General features: G+C 35.8%; 1 protein-coding gene across 1 annotated transcript; it reads right to left on the minus strand.

The window, feature by feature from the left end:
• Positions 1-409: 409 nt before the first annotated feature.
• LOC113708357 (uncharacterized) lies at positions 410-24,082 on the minus strand. Its single transcript, XM_072064497.1, has 6 exons — positions 23,246-24,082; positions 22,214-23,025; positions 21,208-22,111; positions 20,636-20,845; positions 19,925-20,278; positions 410-574 (listed from the first exon to the last, which is right to left on the minus strand). Exons 1-6 carry the CDS (start codon positions 24,080-24,082, stop codon positions 410-412), a joined length of 3,282 nt encoding a protein of 1,093 aa, XP_071920598.1.
• Positions 24,083-25,053: the final 971 nt, after the last annotated feature.

Raw genomic sequence — 25,053 nt, forward strand, 5'->3', positions numbered from 1 at the left:
ATGGTCAAACTAGACTTCATTTTGGCCATCATATGCAAATCTTGGCATCACGCGTGACCTATGCTTCAACTATATAAATAACTGAAACCTGATGCTACTGTGTTAAACTTCTCTGTATCGCTAGTTCTTATAACTTATGAGCACAAGAAAAAAAAAAGTTTTGGTTCATTAGTTGCATTAATAAAAAAAAAATCTAGTAATGGGAAAGGTGGAACATGGGCAAGAGAAGGAACAATCTCAGCAACCAATTTGTTTATTGACCCCATATAAGCTGGGCAAATTTCAGCTATTTCATAGGTAAATCCTCTTCTTTGCATTCATTCCTTGGTCCGTCCATTCACTGGGCCCATCAATTCCAGGTATGAAATCTATTCTGGGACCAATCCAGTTAAACTAACAATGGAAATTTTTAACAGCACCCAACAGTGTCAAGAGAATCAGCACCCAAAGATGCAAATTTTGAATGTCCAGCAACTTCAGATTCATCAGCCAGAGCCAGCTGCTTCCTCACAATCTTACATACTTTGTCCACTGTCTCTGGTTTGGCTGCGCAGGACACACGGAAGCGAGCCGGCTGCACGTGTAGAGAAGGGAAACTTTTTCCACTGATAGAGAGCGACACCGAACCCCCCAATTTAGAGACCCTATTGACTGCCTGGTTAGGCATGAGTGAGCAAGAGAGGGAGGTGAAGGATCCTGTAATTGAGGCCATGGCTGGATCAAGAGAGAAAAATGGATTTGAAGAGAGGAAGAGAAGGAAAGAAAATTGGGAAAGGAACGAAGTGGCGGAGAGCACGAAGAGTGTGTATAGTTTACTTTGAGCCCCTTTAGCATAGATCAATCTCTCAATTAATTGCTTTTTTTTTTCTAATTTCAGTGAGTTGAAGGATCAAAAAATTTCGAAACAAAAGGGAGGTAACGAAATGGAGAACCCCATTAGGTGGTCTCTGTTTTGCTGGTTATTAGACGAAAGGCGAAAGAATTCTTCAAGGCGAAAGGCCAATCATGCAAATTGTCATCGGCTTTATCGGATTCCCATCCACATCTACTCTTCCTGCCATTTCGTCTTCCCCAAATCCTTATCCCTCCGTCACCCACCTTGCTCCTACCCCATTTCCCATGCGTTCCTGGAAAAGAAATAAAGTAATAAAAAAAGCTATCAATTTTGTTGAAAATGTATAGGTTACCTGGTAGTAATCTTCCTTCAGATGGCGATTTTCAATGAACACCGTAGCTCCACTGTTGCTAAAAACCCAGATACCAATTCCCGTTCAAACTCCATGCTAAAAACTCCATGCTGTTGTTGATTATGCTACATTCTTAAAGGTTTACCTGTTTGTCTTCAAATTGGAGAGAGTTAAAAATCGGGTGGAAGAAAGAGAAAGAAACAAGGGATTCGGTGGTGAGAGGGGTGAAGGATTTAGGTTTTTTACAGAGAGTTTATTTGATTGAGGGTTTTAGGAGAGAGCACTGGGATGAACAAAGAGTAAAGTACGTTGGATTCATTGGAGTAGTTAGAATATTTCCCCCAAAAAAATGGCGCCTGAAGTGTAGCGCCATTCTCTTTCCCACTTTTGGTTTTCATTTTTTACTTCTATTTGGATAAGTTAGAGTGATATGATGTTGTACTCGTCATTTTCTTTGTCATTTTAATGACGTTCCTTACTGCATGTTACATTAACTTGCTGTTGTGACACTTTTAGGAAAATGTCATATTAAGTGTGTCACTAAAGGTGCTTTTTGTAGTAGTGTTTCTTTAAGGTGATTCAAGCCTCTGCGGAAAAATCTATTCTGGTGTAGCAGGTTCTCTAACTTGTCACCCCCAGGATACAATAGCCCAACCACACTTACTAACACTCTCTCTAGACTGCACAACTAGGAGAGTATAGCTTTACAAACACCTTTTTTCTTGCCTAAGTATGAGGTAGACAATAGTGAATTTAAACTCACAAAACATAAGCTGTAGTGGTAGTATTTTTCCATCTCAAATATGCATACTTATAGGTGAAGAAAAGTTAGACAAAGATAACTTACACTACTAATAAGACACCAAGTAAATGTTGAAATTATTGATCATTCAAAACACATTCAAATTTGTATTGTGGGTTACAAAAATTTATGGTAATTGAAAAGCCATAATTTCATATAATAAATCTTTATTCAAAACCATTCAAACACCTATAAATTGCGGAAAATTTTACCAATCTATTTTCCTTGTAACTGACACCTTTAATTGAGAATTTAACTATTTTATTAAAATACTCCAACATGGAGCACCAGTTCTAATTATGCTTTGTGTACGTGAACTCAAAAGTGGGGCTTCTTGTAATCTTATGAAATATAAGTGGAGCATGTTTGCAGAGTATGCAATCAGATGCTTGAATTAAACAGATTGCGTTGTGCCATCCAACTAGGCCCAAGCAAACAAAGTTAATTACTCAAACCCCATATTCAGTGGGGATGAACTTCGACGGTAATTTATTTCGTGAGTGATACGAATCAAATAATAATGTGTATCTTGTTGCCAAACGACGAGCATCATCTCATTAATCCAGTTGGGAGAGCCACCCCAAAAGGGTTCGACATTGCTCAATTCCTAATTAGTTGGGGCCAATATGGTTACTGGAGATCGAGAAGTTTATACAAAAAGAAAAAAAAAGGTCTCACTAATCCAATCTAGTTTACCATAATTAATATTCCAGTTATATCGATTAATAAAATCACAGTTTGCTTACTGGTATTCATTGGGCACAGAGTTTCAAGCGTTAACCATTTTGAAAAAAATATCTAAATGCAGGGGTATCAAAATTATGATTAGGTATAATCATGTGGTATCTGAAGTGTTAATTAACTATATTAATGGGTACCCCATTATAAAAATCCACATAACTATTTGGTATAAAGTGTCCATATTCCTGTTAGTGCATGTTGCAAATTAAAGTCGGTTGAATCTAGTGTTCAAAGGAAACTAAATGTCGAATTTCTTTATTTTGTAGCTTTCACATTTTGAGCAAGTTAATTTTCTTCCTAAATTCATTCATACTTTTTTTCCTCTAGGCAATGCAAACCCGTCATTGTCTCGACATACAATTTATAGTAAGAAAAAATCTCTTGTTCCCAGGGCTTTCTTTTTTATCATTCTTTCCAAAGTATAATGGGTACGACCTTCATAGGTTCCTAAACTTTTGGTTTCACACCGTACATTCCATTTTCTTCACCATATGAATGCGAATAAATTAGATGGAAGAGAAGAAAGAACCCTCGAATAACCTCAAGAACTTCCCAAAGGCTATCAAGGCTCAAACATGGCCATTAACTTTGCCAATTATTTGGCTTCAACAGAGGAGGCTCTTCCCCTCATGTAACATCTTTCTCTCTCTCTCTTTTATATCAACAGTTGTCTTGTATGTATTTTTTATTATCAACGTGGATTAATCCAAGTTTTGTATTTTTTTCGTTCAATTTTCCTTTAGGGGGCTCTCAAAATCTTATGGTGGGAAGTCGAAATCTTTTAGGGACTTGTCGGAAGTTCGAGATGTTGAAGACCTGTGGAAAAGAGAACATATAATAAATACGAAAAGGGCTTTGAAACTTAAATTGCGAAGATTGAATGTCAAGCAGAAGTTCCCAAAATCCACTGTGCTAATTAATCAAGAGGAGGAGATTGAAGGTGAAGTTAAATTCTTGAAAAGAAGTTTCTCCTTGGATGATCTTCTGAGTTAAGGAAAAGTCAATAAGTTTATGGTGACCAGCATTTTTTTTTTTTTTTCCGAGTCAAGACTCCGAACCTTTATAGGGAAAGGAGAAAAATACTTGCATGGATATCATTTAGAAAGTACTGTTGTTTTTTAGTAGTATTTTAGAGAATTTATTATAGTCATGAAAAGGAGTTCAGCCATTGATATTGTGATATTGTGTTGAAATTAAAATTATACTTCTTGTCCCAATCTTTTTTTTTTTTGGTGCCTGAATTAATAATATTTATTTTGTTTTTCGAGTTCAGCAGAATACCAGACTACGCATGTTCCATTACTTTTTTGGAAGGAAATTAGCATGAGTTTCTTAATATCAGTTTTGGCCAGAACTTCTATTTGATTTATTTTACTTGAGAAAAAGAGGGGGAAAAAAAAAGAGTGACTCATATAATTAATTCCTCCACGAGAATTTGCCTGGATACGTGACTTGTGAAGTATAATTTCCCAATCGCATACTAAAATCACCGAAATGGGAGTAAACTTCAGTGCTTTAAACTAAATATACTCGTTTTATCTGTTTTATCAATTTCTGTAAGGGAGTAACTAGTCCTTATTTATGGTTTTTTTTATCATGTATTGGAGGTTTTGGTTTGGCCCCCCTCCATTTGCCTAATTATTTTGATGATCAATAAAATAGGGCTAACATCCCTCTTTCGTATACAGGGTTTGCCCCGAAAAAACAAAAAAGAGACATCTATATTTCACTAACCACAAAGCTCTAGTTCAATGGCCACCACCTCTCTTGGTGGGGAACCCTTGCCTCCCACCAAATTGCTTGTCCCTCATGAGCAACTCGGTTGATCTCAACAAGTCTTCTTAGGAGCTGGTGTCTAGTGCCCGCAAGAGTCCGAATCCCGTGGTTATCGTGTTCGGGGGGATGGGGTCTCTCATCCCGGATCGGAGTGGGATTAGTCGGGCCTGTAAGGATTGACTCGGACACCCACTCCGTCCGAAAAAAAAAAAGACATCTATATTTCACATATTATATCATTTGGTAATTTTTTTCAAGGCCAGTTGTTAAATTCATATGCTTCATTCATTCGGACAATTGGTGTTTTTACTACCATGCATTCCTGTGGCAGAGCAACATGTAGATGAGGGGCCACAATTCCCCGACCCGCCTCCGCTCCCCAAATTTTTAAAATTCTCTTTCTTATTATATGATATGTTGTCCGCCCACAAAAAATTGACACTTCACAAGTATTACCCTTTACAAGAGTGTTAGGAAGTTAAATAAGGATGTAAATGGAGAAGAAATTTTCACAGCAAAATTTAAGCATCAGTTAGATTTGAAAGCATATTTAACATACAAAAACAATGAATTTCTAAGGTAGACATTTTATTAGTTTTAAACCCTATTATTACTGCATTTCTTGTACTATCAAAGTTTGGCCCCTCTAACTTTAGGGTCTTGATTCTGCCACTAATGAAATCTGACGCCCATTTAATTTCAAGAACATTAAACAAAGAATAAGTCTATTCCTAATTAATACTGCTTATTGTTTTTCATTCCAACAAACGTGGTATGTGTATCTCACTACAAAAGCCTGAGAAAGGGGGTGAATCTCTGTGCTTAAGCCCTAGAACCTGGAGACTCCTTTCTTACCCACAATACAGAAGGTAAAATGGTGGTAACCTATTCCAGAAAAATGTGGGAAAAAAAATCCTCAATTCATATTTACGAGCAATTGCCACATTCCTAGATTTTTCAATTCGGTAACTGTCAAATTTACAAAACTTTCTTCTCAATGTTTGCTTTTAATTTGTAACACATAGGTATGCCTTTTTCATTTCACAGATCATTTGATACTGCTTCGTGTCCTCTACCGAGAAATATACCTATCTAGGTTAAACTACTTATTATCATAAGATTCCAAACGTTCATTACCTTAACCTTACAGGAATAAACAAAATTTTTGTACCCAACAATATAAAAACAAAATAAGAAAAGGTCTCTGACTTTATCCTCAACTAGTTTTAGAAACGTAGAGTGATGTATGTGAGACAAAAAGATGATTAGAAATTTTATTTTTGATATAAGTTGAATAATATTCTTTTTTCTACAAATTATGCTAATTGGAAATTTTTTATATTTGATAATCATTAAAACACATAGATCACACCCAAGTTACTATATTAATATACACTTTCACATTTATTGCATCCCTAAATTGTTAAACTTCCCAAATTAATTACACTATTTTAAAAAAAATAACACTGGAATTTCATGAGTTAAATTTTTGCAGCAATAAAGTTAATTTGAAAAAAAATATTTAAATATAAGGGGTGCAATGATTTTGAGTGCATGCATCCATATGATAAATTAAGTATAGCCTAATTGGGGGAAAAAGTATAAGTGAAAAGTTTTGGTTTCGAACCCTCCCACCTATACTAATAATAATAAAAAAAAAAGTGTAGTTTAGGTTTACCGGTGAGAGCTCTGGGCACCCATTAAAAAATGAGCAAAATATCTGGATGGCCACCAAACTTTTAAAATCGTCGACTTTTGACTATCGAACTATTAAAAGTCTGATTTTGACCATTGAACTATCTAAAATTTAAATTTTGGACCATTCTATTAGACTTCATCATTAAACATGAAAGATTTGAATGGTCGCATGATTCACGAGACAAAAACAAAGGACATAGTTAACGATTCAATCTAATGAAATAACCCAAAATAAAAAATTTAGATTGTTCAATGATCAAAACCGGACTTTTAATAATTTAGTGGGCAAAACTTGACGATTCCAAAAGTTCAGTGGTCATCCGGATAATTTGCTCTTAAAAAATATATTGTATTGCAAATATAGATCTTAATCATAGAAGTAAATTAGTTAACAGTGTCCCGGTGGCCAGGCAGTTGCAACATTTTCTTTACCCTTTGACTCTCTTAACTCCAATCTTTTGTCCCCACTGTCGGAGTAATAGGAATTTCACAAGAAGTTGTTCGCAACAAATTCAGCTGTAATAGTATAGAAGAACACATTACATATGAAGAAAAAAAGTTAGAAAATTTTGGCCTTCCAAAGTGATCATCAAATTTGGCAGGGGATTAGTCTTGTGGAGGCCAGAAGTACCACCTGTTATGTATCTCAATAAAGAATTACCTTCCAAAATTGAACTGGAATGGAAGCTCCTTTCTTATAACAGCACACAAGAGGAAATCGATAGAAACAAAACAATGGTGGTAGATAATCTCTGAAGGTTTTGATTTCATACCCACGAGAAAGTTTACAGTACTGTTAGGGTAATATGTTGTTAGTTTGATAGCATTAGTTTTATAAATATCAAATAGCTTATATTAAACTAATGATATGACATAATTCCGCTTTTACTAGGCATTAGTGAAACTTCACCATGCATCAAGCATTAGTATTAGTAGCATAGGTTGTTTGAATTTTGTAGCTTTTGTATAAAACAAAATATCAAAGAGAATAATATTGTAAACGAACAGAATGAACATTATGGCTGTTTAATATAGATGAAGAAAGACCTGGTTTTAATAGTATTATCCAAGTTTTAGTTGGTGTAACAATTCTCCATTGATAAACTAAATGATAAGCGTAATAATGCATTGAATGGACAACTATTACTACAAAAATCATGCAGCAGAAGTAACATTGGAATCTCACGAACTATGGGAATAGATGAAACACCTATGCTATAGACTTCCGTGTATATGACTAGTCGCAGTGGAGGAAGTAAAGGATTCAATGGGCTGAAAATATCAAGAAGAATAAGGCACTGGAGGATTTGTGTCGACCGTCGACCCCATCATACCTGAGACGAACCAAAGGGTTAGGCGGACCACCTACCTGACTCTTGCTAAAACTCACTCATTTACTCACATTAACTTCAGAGATAACATTTCACTAACTAAAATCATTAGCAGTCCACCATACGTAGATACATACCAAAACAAAAGAAAAGTTGTTTTAGCCTACAACATTTAATATGTACAAACCCTTAAAGATAACAAAGTTGGCAAAATCATAACATTATATACAAAGAGATTTATCCAAGTACAATTCAAGTCTCAGGCTTAAATTTTTTACTAATCTCTCACCCATCCTACAAACTAATGGGTTGAGCTAAACCCAGTGAGATTCCACACAAGCAACAATCAATTAAATACTTAAACAAGTAGCAAAATTAAACAAAGAAGGAAACACTTCGTTAAGCAATCACTATTAAAAGGATACAATGCTTGTATTAGAGCCACTTCCATGCACTACACATTCCGCCGAACTCCTCCTTATAACCTCCAAAACAGTAAACACTTCCCTCATTTAGATGGCTATATCAGTAATCTACTACTCTGTGATAATACTCGAGCATACCAATACACTTGCCCAAAGCTATCGTCCTATTCGACCAAGCCCTTTTCCTGGCTCGAATAGTCCATTGAACAGACGGTTTTGGGACCTAGTTCAGCCGGTGCAGTAAAGTACACACATAGCTTGATTAATTATTAACCTTCAAGATCAAACTAAGTCAGGTGTGATAAAGTATACTCCTGATTTAGAAGGCAAGGAACAATTGAAAATATCGTACAATCACATACACATTGTTTAAGTAACACACAGACAATTTTACATACATAAATGAGGAAACACTCACTTTAGATTGGTGTTCACTCCACGATATTGGTTTCCCTTTCAACTTCACCCTCGGCTCTTGAGATATAGTTACATTACTAAATTAGTTCTTGAATTCCTTAAATGATGCCCAAGGTGAATTTTAGTAAAAGAACTCAAGTGAAATCAAGGTCTAACTAGTTCATACATCTCTAGTTTTAGATACCTCAAAATCTTAACATTTGGTTTTCTTGAATTGGTTCTATTTAAATGCGACGGATCAATTTAACTCCCATTCCCCTTTTTAATCATTCAAGTTCAAAAGTAGCTGACTTTAATCTACTTTCTTGTTCCATAATTCTATCTTTTATTGACCAAAAACCACATGCATGACTAGATTATTACATTAAGGTGTGTGTGCAATTCATAGAAAGACAATTAAACCCGATAATGGTGGAAGATTCACTCAAATAAGCTACAAGTCCCCTGATTCCTATAGTTGGTACGGCAAACTTTCCCTTCAATTTTAACCATTTTAAATTTTATTTCCCGGCACAAACCACACAAACAAGTGTCAATCAAGTATTTTTCAACCAATTTTATATCAAAATATCTATTCAAACTCCAAGAAGCTGGAAAATGGTATAACAGTCATGCAACTCTCAATCAAAATTCCGGCCCTAAAAACCAAAATTTTCACCATAAAATTCACATACAACACCAAATAATGATTATACTAAACATATTTCATGAGTTCAAGTACATTTATCGAAAATTTGGAATCAAAAGTCAATTACACCAACAACATAACAAGCGGACAGTTCATCATTCAATCAAAGAGAGCTTCACTTTAATCTTCAAAAACTACCATTTTCACTACCTAAAATTAACATGCAACCGGCTAATCTTCTTGCATGTGAAAGAAATGGAGTTTTGGAAGATTTTTTACCCTTGATTAAGCAAGAAAACTTAAAAGAAATGCAGCTAAACCTCCCTGTTGCCTTGAAACTAAAACAATGGACAATTTCTTGCAGGTTGTTTTTCCAGCTTTCAATCTCCCTTTCTCTCGCTTGTGGCTTGATATTTTAGGAGGGATTTTGGAGAAGATTTTGGTTTGAATTGGAGCTTCCTCTCAGCCGACCAGACAAGGAGATGTTCCTCTCTTTCTCAAAACTCTCTCGGTTCTCTTTCTCTCTTTCTAGTTGATAGAAACAAGTTTGCCTCTTGTGCAAAATTGGGGATGTGTTGCCGACTGGAATAGAGCACAGGAGGGTCCGATTGGTTTGTTGATAGGTGGAAGAGCTAGTGGTGGTTAAGAGTTTGTTTGGCTAGTTGGTGGAACTTTGGGATATAATGGTGCATGGGTTTTGATTCCTAATTTGATAGTTATATATATATATATATATATATATATATATGTATGTATGTATGATTTTGTCTAGTTATTTGATATGATATTAATCTTGCAACTAGTATTTGAATTAGGACAAAAGAAAATTTTAAAAAAATAGGCATGCACGAATAAAACTCATAGTGCAAATCAATGAACTCAAAATAAAATAACTAACGTAAAATTTTGTGATATTTAATCTAAATGCATTCATATAGGGTTTTAAGAAGGAAAAAATTAGATAACGAAGCAAGGAATCATATAGATACGTGTTTGCCCTCACAGGATTTCAAGTCCTTAAATAAAAAAAAAAACAAAACTATGAAAATTTATTTCAATTCTAATATCTAAACACAATCAAACTTAATTCTTAAAGTAACTTTGATACAAAATCTAATCTAGATACCAAATAACAAATCCCTTCTAAAACTATTAAAATTCTAAATAACGTAGTTTTCTTTTTATCAACGTTCACTCTTTTGAACCAAACTCTTCATGTAATCGAATCTGATATCATCTCTAACTTCAATCCCTATTGCAAGTTCCATTGCAGTGCAGACCATGCACAACTCCAACTTATAATTATTGCCTATTTTCATTTTCATACATGGGAAATTGAGAATGGATTAAATTTGCATTTTTGCATACAATTTCATTGCTAATTCTGTCTTATCAAAGAATTCCTTCGTAATGACCTATTCACCCATACACAAATTTATAATTATAAATTGCCTTCCTTAAACCAAACTATTCGTATAATCAATTTGATACCATCTCTAGCTTAAATCGCTATTACAAGTTTCATCACAACATAGACAATGTATAACTCCAACTTCTGATTATTATCCATTTTCGTCTTTACAAATGGGAGTCAATTAAACTTGTACTTTGCATACAATTTCATTGGTAATTCTTCCTTATCAAAGAATTCCTCCATATTGACTTATTCACTAGCTAAACCACCATAGTTTCATACATGATAATTATTCACACGATGTTCATTAACCAATAGATCATACCTTTCTTTTGCCGATAAATTTTACCAGAAAAGTTTGTAATCCCATGATTCTTAATAATTTTACCCATCCCACCAATTAAATCCGCAATACTATTCAAATCTTCATTCGAATAAATAGCTTCTCCAGCAAAATCCCTATTCATGGCAACTCACAAACAAACTTATGTACCTTCATATAATTTAAGTATCTTTCCCATTAGAATTTCTCAGCCTCCTTGGGTTTAGACTTCATCAAATTAACAATTTGGCAGGACCTTTTTCCTGATCATTGCACTGCACCAATATAAGCGTTATCAACAATTTTGATAGGATTTTCTTATCATTGCCAACACCAACAATTTTGATGGAATCCCTCTTTTTACAACTCTATCCAATTAGAATCAATTTTTCCCTAGTTGTCAATCCTCAAATAAGTACCGAAGACCAATTCTTGTGGTCCAATTCTCTATTAATTATACGAGTACTCTACCACTCAACCTCTATACCCTTCTATGGCACATGCTCCCCTATCACAAACTCTGCACACCTTTTACGCACCATAGATATCTCAAGACCAAACTCTTAAATCTAGGATTTTGATACCATTTGTTAGTATACAAAAGTAACATTCAAATCTTACAAACCATGGGAATAGATGAAACACGTATAGGGGAGCATGCGTAACATTCAAATCTTACTGCAAATTTTTGTGTACTTCGGTGGATTTTGATTCAAACGATTGAAAATGTCAAAGAGAATTTGAAGGCACAAGAGGATGAATAGCATATTCTATCACAGACTAATTTTGCTCAATCTACAAACGTGGACTTCAAATCCTAAAATAGAAATTAAAACTATGAATATTATTTCAATTCTAATACCTAACACAATCAAACTTTATTTCCTAAAGTAATTTTGATACTGAATCTAATCTAGTTACCAAATAACAAATCCACTTCTAAAACTATTAAAATTCTATATAGCTTGATTTATTTATTTATTTATTTTTGTCAACAACAACTTTGGTTCTTAAAACTTCTCTGCTTGAACTTGCACTTAGAGGGGTTAATTACAAAAAATTTTCCCCTTATGTATAGCTGATTTTGCACTTTAACCCCCAATGTTTATTATTCCTCTTTATTCTCAAAACTAACCGTCAACTCTCATATTGTATAATATTGTGTCAAAAAGACATTTGTACCCTAAGGTTTGATTACAATCAGCCACCTTAGATGATAGCAACTCCTTTAGGTTTTCAACAACCAACATAATATATTTTGTAGAAATAGATATGTATCCTATAATAAGTCTTGAATGGATACTATTAGGCTTTTTATATTCAAATTACAGTAATAATAGAACTTAATAGGTTGGAAGACAAAATTGACACCTTTACATTTTGACTGGAATTAGGAACATTGACAAAATGTTCCATTATAACCTCTAATTTACCATAGTATGTTTTGATAGAGTTTTTTCTATTCTGTCCGCTGCCATCAGGTTACAATACCAAAAAAGAAAGTGCGCTAAATGTAAAAACTTTGATTATATTATTTACCCCTAGAATTCGGTATGTTTTCTTGAAATAACTTTATACTTCCGCAGTCAACGAGACACAGGTGTCACTTTAATTTTGTGCCATATATACGACTATAAATGTAAAATAAAATAATGATATGAGAAATTACCAGCATGAATAAATGAGATAAAGAGAGCAAATAAAAAGAAGAAAAAGAAGTTTAATTCTTATTACACATCTAAAAAAATCTTGATTTAATTCATTTTTCATTTCATAGTAAAACTCTCAATGTTATTATTTGAAACTTAAGGAACTATAATGATTGAAGCTCTAAAGAATGGGATAAAACAAATACAAAGTCAAAACCGTTAACTAACACTAAATCAATTTTGACCATTATGATTGTTGAAGGAGAGAATTCTAACATACTTAAGCATACAGCCTAAAATATTTTTAGGTTTTTATGGGGGTGAGAATTTAATTTTATAAAGAGGTTTTTTGAAAATCTTTAATTTTATAAGGAAGGATATTTAAATTTTATAAAATATAGGGGCGGGGGCCCTTCTTGTCCCCCTAGTTCTGACCTTGCATGCATATCTCACTTGTTTGAATTGTTATTTCTCTGTTTCTTTTGTCTCACTTGTTTGTCATTTTTGTAAGTTCAATGTGCAAAGTTGAACTCACAGATGGGCTGTTATCAAGTTAAGTCAACTTTGAGCAGCACCAAATTCGACTGCGGACTTGATCTTTGTTTATGCTACACTGCTACTCATAGCCACGGTACACGAGCTGAGGCCCGACTCAAATGAGTTTGAAATTTCTATTGAGCGTTATTAAACTCGAGTCAAGGCCGGTTTTTTGATAAAACTCTCTTAGCTATAAATGTAATTTTGGAATAAATAATTAAATTGCACATACATACATATATACATACACACATATGTGTGTGTGCTTGTGCATGCGTGCACGGTGCCCGCATTATTCGACAAAGCTCGACAAATACTCGAAATTAATTTAGTTTTTCCTACTCGTTTAACAACTCAAATATCTTATCAAGTAACTCTAACCTGATTAACATCAAGTTTGAGCCTAGCCTTTGACTGAGTTACTCGTGAATCCGAATTGAGTAGTTTAATTTATTTACAACCCTACATATAGACCCAAATAATGACAAGACAAATGATTGGAAAATGCTGTCATGCCCCATTTTTGAAATAAAATGAATGAAAGTTAAAAACGAGTTTTTGATTTTATTTTAGAAAAAAAAAAGAAAAAGGGCCTAAAATGGGACATAGAAAATGCGACGGTTTGGGTCCAAAATAATAGTGTAAAAAGGATTTTTAGAAAAAATAGAGTCGCCACTTTGGTTTCAAGTTTAGGTGTACCAAATCACCCAAAATGTTTGAAAATGAAAAGAAGTAAATAAAACCGTTTTAGACAACTCCAAATATTCGAAAACGAGAGAAAAGAGTTCGAGAGCCACTGTTGAAGAAAAGGAAGGCAAAGATTTTGATCTTTGGTACTCTTTCAATCTAATCAAGGCTAGTTGCAAAATTTAGTCAAAAATTTTCCTAATCTAACGTATAAAACTTATCACATTTAGATGCTTCTATATGGATACAAACTTAGACCTGGGGGGTATCGAAAGGGACAAAATGTCTCTTCGAAATTTAATTGGTGCAAATCACATTAATTTAGAAGCCCAAGAATGATCCCTTGAAGAGGTCATGAATATACAAAAGATGAAACTCGAAAAAAAGAAAATTATACTATATAGATAAATATACGTGACCTAAAGGAGAGGAACGCAACATAACAGATATGAGATGCTAAAATTGGTGACACAATCTTCCTTATAGAGGGGGTAAGAGCATGCTATGACTAAAAAGCCATACTCACTCATTTCCCATATTCGAAGGGTGATTCTTCTAATCTAGTCAAGCAAATGAACTAACTTACTTCTAATTTCCTAAAATGAGATGCAATTCTAAATAATATGGTTCAAACATATAGACGGTAAGCGAAATATAGTAGGGAAAATATCATGCCATTGAAAATAATCTAAAAGTAGGAAAAAATGCATGAGATGCAATAAATGTCACACAACGTATGAATCTAGCGTGAAAACGGCCTAAATAGTCTATCATTGGATTAACTTATTTCTATAAGTCCTCACTAATATTGGACTAGTGAGAAATCGAAAAGAAAGATCACAACTAGCATTGAACTAGTGTGACGATGTTATGCATTTATTATAAATAAATAAATAAATAAAACATATAAATCATAACGTAAGCAAATAAATACATAAAATATGTAGAGCATGTAGAGTACATAGCACATAAGCATAATATCTAAATGTAAAATCCTAAAGAAAGCAAATAAACACACAAGCACACATGCATGCAAGCAAATAAAAACTAACTATTACATTGGGAGTCCTAACTATAATTTAGAAGGGGAATTTTTTAAAATAATAAACCTATCTATTATATTTGTCTATCTAAATATATTTTTCTTGAGCAAAAGAAGAAGACCTATCTATTACAACTTGGTATTTAAATGTCTCCCAAATAATCATCAAATTTTAAATAAATAAAATAGATGAAAGCTAAAAAAAATGAATAAAATAAAAGAAAAGGCACTTAAAATATGCAATCACACACATAAAAAAATATATAGGAGCACATAAAAAAACTTAAAAATAATAGATGGTATCTCCCTTGAAATAGTGGCTAAATGAGGTAGAGTTTGCCCTATTTACACTCCAAAATCAACAAAATAATCAAGGCACCAATTAAATTAACAATTTAAAAGAAAATGTAAATATATAGCAAATCCACTTTATTATTATGAAGAAATATGAATAAATACAAAATCCCTAAAATTTACTAATTAAATGCATTTAAATGAAACATGATTAACAATTAAATGAGATAAACAATTGTAGCTAAGAAATAATAAAAACTAGGGACCTAATTGTAAAAATTAAAAGTTTTGGGGCCAAATTATAATTCTTAAAAACTTAGGGTCAAAATTGAATAAAAATAAAGTTTAGGAATAAAATGCAATTCAATTAAAGACCTAAGTGAAAGAAATTCAAAAGTTATAGGGCTATTATAAAATACTCAAAAATTAGGGGCCAATTTGCAAAATTCAATGGGCCGTATTTGAGCCAGAACTCTCTTCAGCCCAGAGAAAATAAACGGGCTTTTTCACTAAAAAGGAATAGATCAGCCCAAACTAGTCCTAAAAAAAATGTCGAACATGAAATCCGAAACCCAATCACACACCCAAGGGAAAAATAAAAAAGAAACCCATTTCTTAACCCAAAAAACACCAAAAACGTAGCCAAAATGGATTGGAAAGATCAAAACACAACAAACAAATCAAGAAAAAAAAAGAACCAAAATAGCAACCAAAAAAAGTGATGAAGATTCCGGTGGGTTGACCCGTCAGAATCTAGAAAATTTCACCGGAATCCATTTTCATCGGCTTTTAAAACCGGATTTCAACATAAACGAGTTCCCTACAATCTTGTGAACCAATTCAAACACCAAACAAATGCTTTAACATCATAAATCATGAGGAAAAGTGATATCTAAAGTTCATGAACTTGGAATTATCATATGGCCCATTTAAATCTCACACAAACTTTGAAACCTCAAAGAGAAAGGGTTAGAGATTACCTCTGGTGCTTGAGGGTTCGAATCAACGTGAGAAAACTCAAGAAAAACAGTTAGCTGGAAATGAAGCAAACAAATTACAGTCGCAGAGGTTCAAGTGTTGATGAACTAGTAAATTTGGGCTCAAATTAGAGTGGTTTAATGACATTTATCAGGTTGTTCTCCAATGACCAAAGATAATGCAGAAAAAATAATCTCCTCAAAGGAAGTCGGAGCTGGTTGGAATCAGGTGACGAACAGGGCTGTTCGGTCAACCGTGGCTCAAATTTTTTTGTTTGCAGAAAAAGGAATTTCTTTTCTTTCTTTCTTTCTCCTTTTCTCTCTCTCTGATGTTTTGCGACTTTCCTCCCTCTCCTCTACCCTAAAGCTGCGTTATCTTCTATTTATTTGGGACAAAAAAACCTAAAACCTAAGATGAATGGTTGAGATATGAAAGAAAATGGGTTATGTGGCTTTTTTGGTTCATTGGATTCATTTTTCCAGTTGTTTCTTGAAGAATTTGGGGTGGTGAGGTGTCCTAGTACTCGCTAAACTTGGAGCAAAAGAAAACAAGAAGCAAAAACAATGTCACGCCCTGAGCCCGCACGTGCCCGTCACATGACATCCGCCGTACTCCCAAGTCTCACTCAAGAATACAAGGCTACATTAACTAATTTAACTTTAACAACACTAAATCATTCAACTAAATAAAGTGCAGTACGAATTACATATAAGAGAAAGTCCACAAATATTCAAGACGTTCGTACATTTATTCTCCAATTGACACAGCGGAAACAAGAATAAACATGACTAGCAACTAGAAGTAGCTAGTCTGCCAACTTCTATTCATTTAAAACTAATAAAAGTCATCCTCAGAGTCTTCTACGTAAACCAATTCATACTCTTCAGAATCTGCAAAAATGGTAAGAAGTGGGTTGAGCGACACATCGCTCAGTAGGCAATATTTACCCCTCTGTTGGACCATGCACTCTTAATTTTATAGATACATAAGTATATAAGTACAACTCAAATCATTTGCATATCATTCACATCCGTGATTTTGAAAGTAACGTTATTTATAAAGAATTCAGCAGTAAAGAAGGACAAGAAATTTTAAAGCATCTTATTGATAGTTGTACATGAGAAATCGTAAAGTCATAAATCATTTCATCTCAAGGCACAAATCTCTTCATATCCATTCGTAAATCAACTCATATCAGTTCATAAGTCTCATTTCAACTCGGTTCATAAATCATTCCATCAGATCAACTCATAACAAGTACATGCAATGACCGGCTACTGAGTACTCAACCTAGAGATTAGATCCCTTCTAGGTGGGCGACCAATAGATTTCATAACTATCGATTGATCTCACATTTCATTCTTGGGTCAATCGACCGGACTTTATACCAGTCCGGTCGATTGACAAGGTCATGGTAGCCTGGTATAAAGTCCGGCCGATTGACTTTATACCAGGCTACCATGGCTTTGTCAATCGGCCGGACTCTATACCAGGCTACCATGACCTTACCAATCGGCCAGACTTTATACCAGGCTACCATGGCGATTAAACAGGATTATATCCCCTACCGTCTATTCCATGACTGCTCTGAGTTTTACTTGTCAAAATTCATTTCATATATCATATACATAAATCTTTGCTTTCATGAAAGATCCATCTCATTTGTATATAAGAACATATCAAAACATGTCAAATAAGTCACATGGTTCATTTTGTATAATAAAATATAACTTTCATAAATACACAAGTAAAGCATTTAATCAAACATCTTTCGAGTCAACACAACAAAATGTGATTGAAAACAAGAATTTCATTTTATATATTTGAAATCTCAGAAGGGTAAGTACCACCTACCTCTGTTTGGCTGCTCGAGTGGAACTACCTTAGACCCTTGTATTGCACCTATCAAACGCATAGGTTCCCTAATTAGTTGCTACTTCCTATAAATGCATAAATATACAACCTCTAAATAAGCATAAGATTCATACCTAAACCATTAAATGGACCCTAATAGCATCTCCCTCAAATTGGGCGATTTTCTATTTTTGGAAAGTTTCCTAATTTAAAATAAAATAATTATTTATAATCATGTTTATTATTTTGACTGTTATCTTACTATACATATTTATAATTAATAATTATTATATTATTATATTATTATCGTCCTTGTCGTCGCTACTTTATTTTATTACCACTTATATATATTTATTAATTAGTTATTATTACCTTTCACTTTATTCCTACCTTTGTGCACGTGTAGGTGTTATTATTATTTATGTATATATGTGCACATATATATATATATATATTGATTTATTATTATAATTATTGTCTTAATTTATTACACTTGTATATGTATTTATATTTTCGTTTACATCCTTTATTTGTTCCATCCATATTATTATTACTATTATTATTATTATTATTTTAAGCGCTTTGTTCAACAATCTAGAGCATATCTTACATTGTATAACTTAATCTAATAAGGCTAGGTTAAAATGTTTTAGATTTCTATTTAAGTACTTTAGACTTAATTAATAAAGTAATATTTTACATGACTAAACCTCAATTCTAACAATTATATTAAATTGGGTCCTGAATTTTAATATTCACAATATACTATAAAAATGGACTAGTTATAATTAAAATCTATTTATTAAATATTTACTAAATTTTTTTATACTATAATCTGGTCCAAGTTTAAATTGCTCCTTTTCTACTTATTTATTTTTGTTTATTGTTATCTTTATTTTCATTTTATTTTTTTATTATTATTATTTTATTCCTGGCGGGGCCCATGGTTGGCCGGCCAACCATGGCCTGACCATGGTCGCCAGACTCTCTAGCGACCCAAATCAGCCTTTCGGCCAACCAAAATTGTCCCATTGTCGCCAGCACTCGCTGGCGACATCACCTTCATTCTTTTTTTTTTTTTTTTTGCCTCGGCCAACCCTTGTAATTCCTTTCCCCTGCGGCAGTGCCTGACCAAAACAGAGCAGCAGCTCTTTTTTTTTTTTTCAACAGATTTGGGTCATCTACTCACCAATGATCAAGATCTAACACCCTATTTTTACCAATCCAAATATGAATCCTTCTAAATTTCTTATAAGAACATATACATCTACATATATGTAATGACATCACATGTCCATAAATGTTCCAAAATAATTAATTCATCTACTAAAACTTAAAAGAGAGGTTTTCTTGCATAAATTCGAGACTTACAGGTATGGGTGTCTAATCGTCGGATCGATTGACGATGTTGCCTGCTTCTCCTTCTCCCCTCTCTGACGGCTCTTGCTCTCGGGGGCAGACGAAAGAAAGGTAAGGTTGGGCTTATTTTCTGTCTAGGGTTTCAATAAAACCCTAAACCTAGCACTACTTATATTAGTACCCCTTGCCCTATCCTAAAGTTACCTTATTTTATTTTTCCCCTTTTTACTTAGTAACTTTATTCTTTTAATTAGTTGAGAAAATAAAATAAGCTAAAAAAACTAAATAAAAATAAGGAACTAAAATTGGTACCACATTCATGGGTTTCACATTTTACCCCCTTACAAAAAGTTTCGTCCCCGAAACTTGCGTACCTTGATCAAAGAGGTATGGGTACCTATTCCGCATGTTCTCTTCCAACTCCCACGTTGTTTCTCGTGGTGTATGGTTCGTCCATTGCACCTTGACGTACGGTATGGTCCTTCTCCTTAAGACTTGATCCTTTCGATCTACGATTCTTAAAGGAACTTCCTCCACTGATAGGTTCTCCTTCGTCTCGATGGGTTGGTCTTCCAAAATATGACTCTGGTCTGATACGTACTTTCTCAGTTGGGAGACATGGAACACATTATGTATCCTTGACAAAGCAGGTGGGAGGGCCAGTCGATACGCTAGAGGTCCAACTCTGTCCAGTATCTCGTAAGGTCCTACCTATCTTGGACTTAACTTATCACTTCGTCCAAATCTCATCACCCCCTTGGTAGGGAACACTTTCAAATATACCTTTTCTCCCGGTCGGAACTCCAAAGGTCTCCTTTTTGAATCCGCCCAACTCTTGTTACAGTCCTGGGCTACCTTTAATCTCTCTCGTATGATCTTAATTTTCTCCAAAGTTCGTTCTACCAAATCAGAGCCAGTGATCAGTTTCTCGCCTACTTCATCCCAATATAAGGGGGATCTACACTTTCGTCCATACAATGCCTCAAACGGCGCCATGCCTATACTGTTATGATAGCTATTATTGTATGAGAACTCCATTAGTTTCACCAACCTGTCCCAACTATCCGTAAAGTCTAGCGCACAAGCTCTGAGTAGAACTTCCAAAGTCTGTATGGTTCTTTCCGATTGTCCATCCGTCTAGGGGTGGAAGGCAGTACTTAATCTCAAGTCAGTCCCCATGACTTCTTGATAGGTCAACCAAAATCTAGACGTGAACCTAGAGTCTCGATCGGACACTATACTCATTGGAATACCATGAAGGCATACAATTTCTTCCATATACATTTCTACTAGCCTCTCCATTGATATTCCGTTCGATATTGGTAGGAAGTGAGCTGATTTGGTTAATCGGTCGACTATAACCCAAATGGTATCATTATTCCTAATGGTTCTAGGCAACCCAACCACAAAATCCATTGTCACGTGTTCTCACTTCCATTGGGGAATCTCTAGGGGTTGCAATAAGTCGGCAGGCCTTTGATGCTCAGCCTTTACCTGTGGGCACACCAAACATTTCGCCACATATTCGGCTATCTCTCGTTTCATTCCATTCCACCAATAGTTCCTCTTCAGATCCCGATACATTTTGGTTCCCCCAGGATGGATCGAGAACCTTGAATTGTGTGCCTCCTTCAGCAATTCCTGTTTCAGTCCTTCATCTCTTGGCACACATAACCTACCATCTTTCCACAAACTCCCATCACCCTTCAATTCAAATCCATCAAAGGGTTCCAATTCAAGTTTTCCCTAATCTTTGCAAACCCGTCATTCGCGCGCTGCATTTCCTTAATCCTATCTATCAAGGTCAGCGTGACTACTAGGGCAGCTAGCATTTTAGCAGTGGAGTCCACCGTTTCCACCTCAAAATTCTCCATCTGATCCTTTACCGTGAGTTCTCTTCATACCCTCAATTTCTTACTAAGGGCATCGGCTACCTTATTTGCCTTGCCCGGATGGTAACTGATTGTCAGATCATAGTCCTTAATTAATTTTAGCCACCTCCTCTACCTCATGTTCAACTCTCTTTGAGTGAACAGATACTTGAGATTCTTGTGATCGGTAAATACCTCACATTGTACACCATACAGGTAATGACTCCATATTTTTAATGCGAATACTACTGCTGCCAACTCCAAATCATGCGTCGGATAATTCTGTTCATAAGATTTTAGTTGGCGGGAGGCATAAGCAATAACTTTTCCATTTTGCATCAACACGCATCCTAAACCATTTTTAGAGGCATCACTATAGATCACAAATCCTTCCATTCCAGAGGGTAGGGTAAGTACTGGGGCTGACACTAATGTCTCCTTTAACTTCTGAAAACTTGATTCACATTTATCTGTCCATTCAAACTTTGCTCTCTTTTGAGTTAACCTAGTGAGAGGCGTAGCAATAGTGGAGAATCCTTCCACAAATTTTCGGCAGTAACCAGCCAAACCTAAGAAACTCCTTACCTCGGTTACATTAGTGGGTCGTGGCCAGTCTACAATCGCCTCCACCTTCTTCGGGTCCACAGACACCCCTTGACCCGATATCACATGACCTAAGTATGCCACACTCTTCAACCAAAATTCACATTTACTAAATTTAGCATACAATTTCTCTCTTCTTAATATCGTTAGGACCTCTCTATGGGCAGCATGAGTTTTCTCGTTTGGAGAGTACACTAAGATATCATCAATAAATACTACGACAAAACGGTCCAACTGTGGTTTAAATACCCGATTCATCATATCCATAAAGGCTGCCAGGGCGTTAGTTAATCCAAAGGGCATGACCAAAAACTCATAGTGCTCGTATCTCGTGCGAAATGCACTTTTCTGGATATCTTCGGCCTTAATCTTCAGTTGATGATATCCCGACCTCAGATCTATCTTAGAAAATATCTTAACTCCTTTCAATTGGTCAAAAAGATCATCTATCTTTGGAAGAGGGTACTTGTTCTTTATCGTGATCCGATTCAACTCCCTATAATCGATTCACAATCTCAAACTACCATCATTTTTCTTTATAAAGAGCACTGGCGCACCCCACGGAGAAATGCTAGGTCTAATGAATTTCTTGTCCAACAATTCTTGTAATTGCTTCTTGAGTTCCTTTAATTCCGCAAGTGCCGTCCTATAGGGGGCCTTGGATATGGGATTCGCCTCAGGTATAACATTTATTTCAAATTCTATTTCCCTATCCGGAGGTAGGCCAGGAAGGTCCTCTGGGAACACGTCGGAAAAATCCTTCACCATTGGAATTTTTTCTAAGGACGTCTCTTCCTTCTCCATATCTACAACGTAAGCTAAATATGCCTCGCATCCTTTTCTTATTGCCCTATGTGCCTGCATGGCAGACAGGAGAGGTAACCGACGAACCCTCCTATTATCAACATTTCCTTGGTATGAAAAATCCTCCTCATCCGGTTTCATAAATAATACCCTCTTCTTCCTACAATCAATTTGTGCAAAATGTCTAGCTAGCCAATGCATCCCTAGGATAACGTCAAAGTCACTCATGTTTATTTGTACTAGATCCACTTCCAATTTCTTGTCCTCCAATTCCACACTACAGTTCGGATACCTAGTATGAGACACTAAGATTTTATTTTCTGGAGCAGCTACTCGGTAGGGGTGGTCCATCCATTCAGGAGGCATGCACAAGTATTTAACAAATTTCCTAGCAACAAAAGAGTGACTAGCTCCACAATCAAACAGCACATATGCAGGCGTAGAATTAATTAGAAGAGTACCTGTGACCACGTCGCCTGACACCTCCGCCTCAACGTCGGTCATGGCATGTACTCTCACGTTAACCTTTGGCTTCATATCGGCGGGCTTGCCATTCTTATCTCCTCCCGACTTCCTATTTGGACAATTCATAGCTCTATGTCCCAGCTGTCCACATTCAAAACAAGCCCTTGTTCCAGATCAGCACTTCCCTCGATGCATCCTCCCACAAGTCTTACACGTAGGGGTCGTCTTAAGTCAGCATTCTCCTCGATGCATCTTTCCACAAGTTTTGCACGTAGGAAAGGTGTTTCCTCCAGTTACCTTCAGTGGTGGCCCACGACTTTTCTTAATTAGGCGGAACCGCCCGCCAGGTTCCCGACACTACCAGTTCATTCCCTAGTCTAGGCCTTTTATTCCTACCCTCTTCGTCCAATCTTTTGCAGTCAGCCTCAGCCTTCACGCTGGCATCCAGTACGTCATTAAACATTGGGGCGTACGTGGTGTTTACCCTAGTTTGAATTCTACTTGCTAACCCCCGTACAAACTTATATTTCTTCAACTCGACATCCGCCATGGTCGACGGCACGAACCTTCCCAGCGCCATAAACTTATTTGAATATTGTACCACAGACATACCCGGTGTTTGCCTCAAATTTTCAAACTGATCTATTTTCTGCATTCTCACGGCGGGTGGGAAAAAGTATTTCAGGAATTCCTCTTTAAATTTTGTCCAACTTACTGGTGGGGCAACGGTAGGTTCCAGAGTTGCCCACCACTTATTTGCCTCTCCTACCAAAAAGGGTTTGACAATTAGGTGCTTTATCTCCTCTGGCACTTGTAAAAGTGCGAAATTATTTTCTATCTCATCTAACCATTTTTCTGCCAAGTCCGGATTAGGGGTTCCATCAAAGGTAGAGACATGGACCCTTTTCATTTTCTCATAGTAGGATTGGGTTCCCCCTTGTCCATGACCCTGGGTTTGGACAGCCTGGAATTGCGCTAACTGGGATTGGGCTTGTAATGCTTGGGCTACTCCAGTTAGGGCAGTCACTAATTCCGTTGGTAACATCATGTAGGGTTGATGCCCGCTTGAACCAGCCCCCTGGTGACCCATATCCTGAACATTATTTCCTGGATACGGTTCTTGGCTGTGACTACCCTGGACATCCTCGCCATTAGAGCTGCCATTGCGATTCCCGCCACGCCCAGTTCTTTGTGCCATTTCCTAAGTCACACAAATGAGCCCCATACTACGTGAGTCTGTTACCCCTATTTATCATTATGCATACATGTATACACATATATAGATACACAAGAAAACACGCTTTTAACGCTATTAAGACAGTCCAACTAGGGTTGCCTACTTGCCTACTTTACGCGTACTACCCTTAAAACAATATGGCGAATGATCACATAAAACAAATTATGATGACAATTAGCTATATAATAAAATAATATATATATATATATATTTAAGTAGGAGGTTTCATTCGCTACTCCGAATGAGAACAACAATTGACCCCCTTACACAGCGGTCAAATAATCCAACTATTTCCTCAAAAGAAAAATGTCTTACAACCTAGCGTCCAAACTGTCTAATTATAGCCTTCGACTGACTACAGGACTAATCTACGCAAACAACCGCTAATCAACCTACCAAAGTTTTTTTTTTTTGGAATAATATTCCATGATACTAATAAAGCGAGTGATTCGTCAAACGAACCCTCTTTTAGACCAACTCCACTACTCATCAACTGGTGGATCTACATCCATAATAGCTCCATCTCTTATGCCCTCCCCAGCACCATCCTGGTCCTCAACTCCATCTTCTCCCTCTTGATTTTCCATGGGCATGTTCCCAGGGTCCTCGTCGGGGTCATCCTCTATCTCTGCATCACTATCAGGCCACAGGTGATTCCACCCAGGCATCTGCGGTGCAAGGGGCTGGTGGTCAGCTATCCAATTCATCACGCGTTGCCTTTTCTCAGCATATTTCACCGCTAGGGTTTCTTACTCCGCCTGTCGATTCTGGAGTAGGGAAGCTACTTCTTCAAATCTCTCATTATACATATCGGCTAGTCCCTTCTGTACTTCCATATCTGCTTTCAGCTTAATGACCCAGGCATCTGCGGTGCAAGGGGCTGGTGGTCAGCTATCCAGTTCATCACGCGTTGCCTTTTCTCACCATATTTC

This window comes from Coffea arabica, chromosome 9c, assembly GCF_036785885.1.
Source record: "Coffea arabica cultivar ET-39 chromosome 9c, Coffea Arabica ET-39 HiFi, whole genome shotgun sequence".
Lineage (NCBI taxonomy): Eukaryota > Viridiplantae > Streptophyta > Magnoliopsida > Gentianales > Rubiaceae > Coffea > Coffea arabica.